Source organism: Sitodiplosis mosellana, unplaced genomic scaffold (genome assembly GCF_009176505.1).
Source record: "Sitodiplosis mosellana isolate CC-2019 unplaced genomic scaffold, AAFC_SMos_1.0 Smas_scaffold_1, whole genome shotgun sequence".
NCBI classification, from domain to species: Eukaryota; Metazoa; Arthropoda; class Insecta; order Diptera; family Cecidomyiidae; genus Sitodiplosis; species Sitodiplosis mosellana.
Genome location: NW_022595244.1, coordinates 19034264 through 19043447, shown reverse-complemented (window position 1 = coordinate 19043447; position 9184 = coordinate 19034264). Strand labels below are relative to the sequence as shown.

The 9184-nt window shown below is 33.8% G+C and overlaps 2 protein-coding genes across 2 annotated transcripts; one reads left to right on the top strand and one right to left on the bottom strand.

Annotated features, from left to right (window-relative positions):
* Positions 1–3195: 3195 nt before the first annotated feature.
* Positions 3196–5973, bottom strand: LOC129571754 (apoptosis inhibitor 5 homolog). Its single transcript, XM_055451614.1, has 9 exons — positions 5739–5973; positions 5603–5659; positions 5369–5512; positions 5100–5303; positions 4811–5014; positions 4520–4692; positions 4238–4436; positions 4051–4129; positions 3196–3788 (listed from the first exon to the last, which is right to left on the bottom strand). The coding sequence occupies exons 1-9, from the start codon at positions 5820–5822 to the stop codon at positions 3532–3534; spliced, it is 1401 nt and encodes a 466-aa protein (XP_055307589.1). The 5' UTR covers positions 5823–5973; the 3' UTR covers positions 3196–3531.
* Positions 5974–6904: 931 nt separating this feature from the next.
* On the top strand, positions 6905–8934 carry LOC129571675 (peptidyl-prolyl cis-trans isomerase D). The gene is made up of 5 exons (XM_055451493.1): positions 6905–7267; positions 7327–7571; positions 7644–7832; positions 7894–8022; positions 8092–8934. Exons 1-5 carry the CDS (start codon positions 7192–7194, stop codon positions 8599–8601), a joined length of 1149 nt encoding a protein of 382 aa, XP_055307468.1. The 5' UTR covers positions 6905–7191; the 3' UTR covers positions 8602–8934.
* The last annotated feature ends 250 nt before the right edge of the window (positions 8935–9184 follow it).

Here is a 9184-nt window from a genome sequence, read left to right as displayed (position 1 = left end):
ACTAAAATAAGTAATTGACCGATTGCTCTAATTGTGGCGATCAACTTATAAAAGTATATAATTTAAGCACCAATGCCCGCTATTTTGCATTCGAAATTTCCGAATGATATCTTTTTTTCTCGATTCGAGGAAGAATTCAACGGTAAAATAATGAAAGAAAAAAAATTAAAAACAATTTTTTAGATACATTGAAGTCGTCAAAACGAAAACTTTTTTCGATAAAAAAAAAAACTCAATACAAACACGTATTAGAACAATTTCTGATTTATTGAGGATGGTCTCTTTTTATTTTGTAGAGAAAAAACAACTTTTCGGTGTATAACAATAAACGTCTAGGATGAATACACAACTAACATACTTTCCTGTAGACAACAACAATAAAAACAAAAACCTAACTAACAGTAAACAGATATTTAGAAGATGAAGAATTATGGTGCAACACGTTTTGAAAAAACAATTTAATAAAATCGCAAATCTCTTAAGTTTATTGTCGTTTCTTTTTTTCATTTTGTTTATGAATTAATACTACTATATTATTTCCACCCTTTTTGTTTTTGTTCCATATTCATATGTTTGGTAGAATTTAGTTGATGTCATTGATTTGATATTTCACTGTACTCGTATCAGGCATGAAAGCATATATGCGATGGGCATATCGAACGGCAATGTTAAGCTAAGTTGTTTGAATGTGCAGTCACTTTGATGCGCAATTTTAAGGCAAAGAGCAAACGAGATAAAGGAATATAAGATAAAGTCAAGTGATGAAGCAGCGAATTTTGAAATGATATGTATATGGTTTGATTATTTTTTTTTGTTTTCCGCTTACCACATGGGTTCAATTCCCACACAAATCGCGATATACCGTTGCGGACAGTGCTTGGAACGCACCGGTCGAAACAGAACATTTTACTCCTTTTGACATTTACTGTTTTTTCCTATCAAATGAAAAAAAAATTCTTAGTTTGTAGTGGAATTCTAATTTTTAAGTGGTAAATACTAAAATGAGCAACATAAATACGCCCCCTCAAGCAAAAATACAAACACATTCAAAATAGCAACCCGATATTTATACACACAAACAAAATGTAAACTAGTGATTAAAAACTTAATAAAATACAAAGCAAAAGAGAAAAAAAAAAACAACAACATTTTTACAATAACATTGCTACAAGAATATATACAGGAAAAAATATATACAAGATACAAAATACAAAATTATATTAAACGATAAATGGTTTTTCGCCCCCTCTTCTAAATGGAAAATGCAAATAAATAATGATAGTACGAAATATTAGATCGATAACAAATTTTGAGAAATCATCAAAAACATTTATTACGAAAATCACATGTGAACAATACCAATAAACACACAATAAAACTGGACTAACACAGTAAATTCATTGTACTACTAAAATAACAACTGAAATCTATTTAATGACAAATAAAATTTAGCGATGAACATAAAAAACATAAAAAACAACAACATGTACGTAAACAAAGTTTATGCAGGTGTTTGACTTTGGTGTGGCTTTTTCGCAGGAACACATTCGATGTTATTTCCGCATTTTATGACGAATTCCACGAATTTCATTCATCAGCGTTCATTGCACTTCCACAATGTTTTGTTTTGCGTTTAATTTGTTTGTTTGTGATTCATTCTTGAATATTTGCTTAGACTTTCGCATTCATATCAAAATTCAAGCGTTGAACGATCAAAACATTATTCGTTTCATCTTTTGGTGTGCATGTTTTATTGCAAACGGCGCGGGAGCACTTTTTTCTTCACTGGTGAACATGCAACTCGCTTGAAAATTGATATGCGTGCTTTGCATGCCAAATTAAAAGAATTTTGATTTCAGTTTCACTTGTCTGCTGGTAGATTTTCACGAATAGCACATGTTACTCTAATGACAGGTAAAATAATTTCTTTCTTTTTCTTCGATTATTTGTTCTGTCCATTGTCAACAAAGTCTTATGTCTGTTTTTTTTTTTGCGGTCAATGTTTCTCCGTTGCTTCCTTCATTAATTCGGCATACCCAATTGTCACGACAATAAAAGAACCATAAAACTGCATATAATTTGTATTTAGACTGACAAATATCAATGAGCGTGATGTGACTTTTCGAAGCATCTGTCTTTTTTGCCACAATTTCGGGCATTTTGCATTAAGAATTTGAAAAAGGTGAATAGCACACATGAAAAAAGTGATCAAAAATCCGTGTGCGTGCTTCAATTTACGTTCATACACTCACGCTTTCGAAAACACTATAAACTCCGAACCGAATCTGTTGTTTTCATTCCACCAGAATTCCAAATGAATGTTTAATGCCCATGTCATATCGTCTTTTCATTTCGTTGCCATTTTTCGCCCATTCCTCATGTAGTCACCTGTTGTAATTTGCCTCTCATGAACATTAGGCATCGATCGCATGCAATCGTCTGAAAACTGTGCGTTTTTATTTTCGTTTCAAACACTTTTTGCTGTTGGTCGGTTGCCGGCGAACAGAGGATGCATAGTTAATTAGTTTTCGGCACGATTGTTAACTCATCATGATGGGACAATAATAAATAATTGGAAATATGGCATTATTTCGACAGAAAAAAAATATTGGCTCAAAACGACTCACCGATCAATATTATTTGTAAAAATTAAATCGATTTGCGATGGTAGTTTGTCCGGCCACCAATGCGTCGGACAACTATCATTAACTAACTTATTTTCAAAGGTGTGTTCCCATCAATGCTGTCGAAACTAAAGTGGGTTGTGCCGAAAACGGAAAAGAAGAAAAAGAAAAACAAGAGATGATGAACACAAAATTCAGAAGTGCATTAAAATGCAGTCGATAAATTCATTTTGGGGAAAATTTCTAAAAAGATATTTGACATCAATAATCAATGCAAAACGCAAAAGTTTTCATGCCAGATTTTGTTCGTGAAGCATAATTTCAATTTCATTGTACTTTCTTCGTTGCGTTCAGTGTGTTTGCATTAAGCGCGAGCTTAATTGTCTTTAGAAAAAATCTAAATGTAGCCTGATATATCCAAACACTTTCAACTTGAGAATTCCAAGTGTTATGATTCTGCGTGTTATCGTTTTCACAGAATATGAAGCTCAAGAAGTGGTCACAATCAACAACGAAATGAAATTTTCCGGTGGCATTTTATGTTAACATTTGTAAAATAGACGAAAAAAACTGTATATATTGTTGTTTATTTAGTATTTTGTGAAAGGGAAATATGATTTTGCATCCCGTCAGTAGGCTAACAAAATGATATTAAGTTGAAATCTATTCTTTAATTGTAATTAAAATTATTGAAAAGGATAAATCATAGAAGAAAGAGAGAAAAAATCATTTCTTTCTGCTTTACTTTAATAAAGTTTATGGCTGTCTAAGCCATAGCATAAATTTTAATTGCTGTCTTCATATGAATAAATTAATTAATAGTTATTCAAAGAATAATGAAAAAAGATATAATAATGTGTTAAATAGTAAACACACCGGATGCAGTAGCGTCCAGCTACTTAGATAATTACAAAGTGCCATTCATAGCTCCGCAAGTACATTTTTTTCCTTGAGTTTTCAAATTGTCGACTTCAGTTTTCAAATTGTCGACTTCAGTTTTCAAATTGTTGATTTCTTCCTGCAAATCTTCGTTGTGATTCGCTAGCCCGATCAATTTTGTTCGCAAGTCATCGATTTGAATTTGGAGGGCTGACTTCTCTTCTTGCCATGGGTTTTCATCATTCGGTAATCCAAGAGCATCAATGGTGTCTTCATTTGGGCAATCTGTTTCAATTTAGAAATTCTATTACAAACATTGAAAAAGAAATGCAATTTAAGGGCGAAAGCGGTGTGAGTGCAATATTCTTATTGCAATGTTTGATTGCTTTCGGGCTAAAAGTGTAAAGAACTGAGAGTATTTTATTCTTAGATAACATCCGGTTGAAAATTTGCCGATAAGAAACGACGTGAAAAATAATGCCATATTATTAGTAAACGTTCACGCTACGATTGTTATTTCTGTTGTTCGAATAATTTAATACGTTACCCATAAAGATCTTCTTGCGCTTTGCATCGTTATGCCCATCTGGTTGGAATGTGATTGGTGCTTGTCGTTTGTCCGAACTCTGAAAATGGAAATGAAAGTCCATTTATGTAATATTTCTTCTCATTATGCCAATTTGATCCAGAAAATCAGTAGCCATCAAACGACATGGTCTGTAATTGAACTTTACATTGTTCTTCTTTGGGATCCACGACAATTGTACTGGATGGAAAATGGTTGAACTGTGGATTATGCTGCCAATCAATTTGCTGATATTCGATGTCGTTTTCAATGCCGTGAATATGATTCGACGCTCATTTATGGTGGCGTCATCATCGCTTTTTTTCGGTAGGTTGCTTATGATAGCGTCTTCCAACTTTTTAATATTCCTGCGAAGATGAAAATGATTGGTCAATAGATTCCATGGATTGGATGTTTCTGTTAATTTGGTTTATTCAAAATCAGTTTTTACCCCTGTGTGATAACAGCCAAATACTGCAATGATTGGAATTCCTCCTTTGCATCATCGAATGTGAAATATTCGACACTTTGTTTGGCAACATTGCGTAGGACGTATAACAAGCATTCAGCATGCGAAAATTTGAACGATGAATTCTCGTCTCCCTCGCTGATTGGCATATATTCCTGAACATTTATAACGAAAATGTTAATTCAGGTGGTTTACAAAGGAATTAAAACGTTTAAAACATGAATTACACGATTCTATTGAAATATTGAAGCAAAATTGATTATGCAGTTTTACCCGAAGAACATTGAAAATAGCATGAATTTTCTCGTTTGGAGCATCGAGAGTTCCACAAAAGTCACTTATCTCTGCCACAATTTTCAAAACGCGCAAATGTTGTGCATCTCGATCACTGTCTTGGACGCCAATCTGTCTCCATTTATGCAAAGGGAATAGTTTTTCACAAGCGTATTTTATGAATGGCGTTGATTCAATCGTCGCCTGAGAAAGACACACAATTCAGTTTGAAATCTCACACATACATGGTCCACCGAACAATGTTAGAACTATTTCATAAAATTCTTACCGAAAAATACGGAAGTGCATGGGTAGCACACAAAATGAAGCGTTCAACATCCTCATTTTTGATAATGACTGGTTCTTTTTCATCGTTGAGGTGTGCCTGTTGAACAGCCAATGCAACTAATTCGGATTTTCCTTCGGGCGTTGTACCCAATTTGGTTTCAGCCAAAATATTCATACAAATTTCGAATTCAACGACTGTCACATCCTATAACCAAAACACATTACATCAAATTTCACAAAAATGTCACCCAATTGTAAATATTTTTCTACCTGTAGGATCTGTTTGAGCCCATCAATGATGAATATTTCAATCTCATCGGAGATTAACTTTTTTTCTAACTGCCTAAGCTCAATTCCAAGAAATTTGAAGTATCTGTCTCTGGTGAGTTCGTCTCTAGACGAAATTTTGCTGAACTAAAATCACGAATCAATGCGAATATTTGAATTCAATTTCATTGCAATAGAAAAAAATCAAAGTTCACTATGAAAGAAGCGAGTACTTACAATGCCAGCCAATACAGATTTATCATTAAATTTGATTTCACGATATTCTGTTTCATGCTAAAATGTAAAAAAAAGGATTATTTGATGAATAAATAAATAAATACCACGTCTAATGTCACAAAATCGAAATACTAACCTCAAATTTTTTTTCCTTAGCGTCGCTTAGAATTTCATAGTTTTTGTATTGTTTATCGATATTGTCTGCTTCGGTTGAGCTCATTTTCAATCAATTTTGTTTGTTACGCCAGCAAAAATGCACCTAAACTTTGATTTGATTCGTTTTCGAACGAATTATTTTGTAATTTAGTCACATTTTCTTATTATTTTTGCGAATACGATCGTGTATCTCCGGCTACAGCAGTAGTAATAATGAATTTTCTTCCACATACGAATGACAGCTATTATGAATTGTTGACTGCAGAGCACTCTATCGGCCATTTTAAATTCGAATTTCGAATTCCGAATGAAACACCAAAATAAAAACACCGTTAAAATTTTTAAATACATAGATGTTTATTTATTGAACTTGTATGTTAATATACGTAATAAAAAGTCAATTTCCTTCATTCCAATTGCGAAAAAAAGAAACAATTATATACCTCATGCTCAAATAAATTGAAATTTTCGTTTTTGACAACAACAACAAAAATTGCAATGCGAATACATGTTTCGAAAAATTTCTTATCTTCCATTCAAGAGGTTGTGAAACAAAAGAGAGAAAATTATAAGAATAAACTCGTCGCGTTAAATGTATCGCTGACGGAGACAATTAGTATATATGTAATAAATCCATTTTGCAATTGTATCAAAAGATACTTTCATTAAGATGAGCTTATACTCTATCCCGCGTAACATTGTTTTTGACGCAATTTTGAATGACCATATTCCCACATAAACAGGAAATTCAACGGAATATGTGTGAAAAAAAATTATCGGCGATAAATGTTGTTTTTTGCCTGCGATTATTATGTATTGACTGACATTGGTAGCAATGGAGACAAAGGAACAAAATGAACTACGATTGTTTTTCAAAAAATGAATTTTAATCATTTCAATGGCGAAACATAATGAAAGATAATGTATGAATAACAATAACAACAATAAAATCAGAACAATTGAAAATAAAACTGAACTTGAACTTGAACAAAAAATTTACTCGTATTTTTTACTGATAAAAACCGAATTTCAAACTTACATTTGTCTACAGAGATTCGAATCGCGTTGATTTAGTTTAGACTCAAACCATTTAGCTGTGCGCGTTAACCGTTCACGTCACGAATGGAGGGGCATTGTAAATAAACTTCTTTGATAATGACATAATGACAGCCGCTGCACAGACAAATAACACACAAACAAAATATCTCTTTTGCAGAGATACTCGGATCAAATTTCTCGACAAACAATACAAATTCCAGCTCATTGCATTTATTTTTTAAGCAAATTCAACGTTAGCATTAGTTGAAATTCATTGAACCATGTAAACTGTAAATGTCTGTATTTGAATAGTAAACATTGTATTTTGAGCGAGAATTGGAGAAGTTCGACGTTTTACGCTGGAGTAATTAAGTGACAAAGTGGAAAAAAAAAACATGACTGAACTGAAGCAGCCAGTTGATCCAACCAACCCGATTGTATTTTTAGACATTCAAATTGGTTTAGAATCAGGTAAGTTATTTTGCAATTGAATCGTGCGCAAAAATGATGTTGATTTGCAAATGTTTCAGTGGGCCGTGTAATAATTGAGCTACGAAAAGACTTGGTGCCAAAAACGGCTGAGAATTTTCGTTGTTTGTGCACTGGTGAGAAGGGAATCGGAGTTAATGGCAAGCCCCTTCATTACAAGGGCATACGATTCCATAAAGTCCAGCGTTTGTTCATGGTTCAGGGCGGTGACATCGTTAAAAATGATGGAACCAGCGGCGAAAGTATTTACGGGCCATTTTTTGATGACGAAACACTGACGCTACCGGTAAAAATGAGCCATTGCAATCCCATATTAATGCTTCTAATCAAAAAAAAAAAAATTTCTTACTTCCAAAAGCACGAAGCTGGTTCGGTTGGTATGGCCAATTTTGGACGACCGAACACAAACAACTCACAATTCTTTGTGACAACCGTTGACAGCCCGCATTGCGACGGCTCCAATGTTGTGTGTGGCAAAGTACTCCGTGGCCTTGGCTGCTTGCAAGAAATGGAAAAATTGGCATCTGACGAATCGGTTCCATTGTTGGTAAGTTTATCTTATTTCGGCAATATCCTTCAAACCTAATAGAAATGCATTTAACCAACAGGAAATGACCATTCAGAATTGCGGTGAGATTCGATCGGGTGACGATTGGAGTTTTTGTGATGATGATAGAAGCGGAGAAAAATTACCACCCTTCCCAGAAGACTGGGATCAAAAGGCGAATGAGTTTACGGTATTTATTTTGAATTAAAAAGATAGAAAATTAAATCGAAATCATTTGAACACATTTTATTTTCCGTAGATTGAGCAAGCGGTTGCAATTCTTGAATCGATAAAAACTGCGGGCAATTTGTTTTTCGGGAATAAGGAATACGTTGACGCCAATCGTAAATATAAGAAAACCTTGCGCTATTTCAATTATTTGAAGGACAAATTGGAGGCAATACATCGAAAAGGTTTGACTGTGCAGCAATTACGAGAGAAATTGCAAGCCTTGCATCAGATTAACTCAGTTGTTTGCCTGAATATTGCTGCGGTGGAATTGAAGTTGAATAATGCCGAGAATGCAAAGAACTCATGTGATGAGGTACTACTGAATGATCCAAACAATGCAAAGGCACTGTACCGGCGAGGCCAAGCTCATGTCGTGCTGAAAAACTACGATGATGCTCTAGTCGATTTAGAGCAGGCATATCGATCGTTGCCATTGGACAAAAATATTCAAAACGAATACCAACGAGCTAAGGAAATTTGGCGCAACTATCAAAATCAACAGAAGAATGTGTATAAAAATCTTTTTGAACGAATTTGAAAAGAACATTTGATTTGCAAGTGCCTAAACGTGTTCGAACTTCAAAAAAATAAATGTTTAAGTCTAATTTTGATTGTAAGCTACAACTATACACAATCCACCATCAAAAGAGATGGAGAAAAAAAAAGAAATGACGTAGAAATTCAGATTTTATTGCAATGGATTCCAAGTCTGATGAAAAAAATGTGACGAGACAATTTTTCCATTCATTGGAGACTATCGTGCTATTTTTCTTTGTCTTACCACTCAACCATAAAGGCCGCATTAAATGAGTGTCTAATGCATTAGTAAAATTATCCGCAAATAAAATTACGAATTTTCTGATCATAAAAATGTGTCTTTCATTTTGAATTTTATTTATGTCTTGTTTATTGATTTCGATTGACAGTTTTTATGTGCAATAAAATTTTGCTTAACGGCTCTGTAATGTGACAGCCATTGAGAGGCGTGCCGATACTATCATCATGAGATGGAGCAATAAATAAATATGGCTTGTCAAATTTGCCAATGGAATTTATGTATAGTCATCGGCACAGAATGTTAACAGAACAATTGGACTGGTCAGCAAATTGGAGCAGGGGCA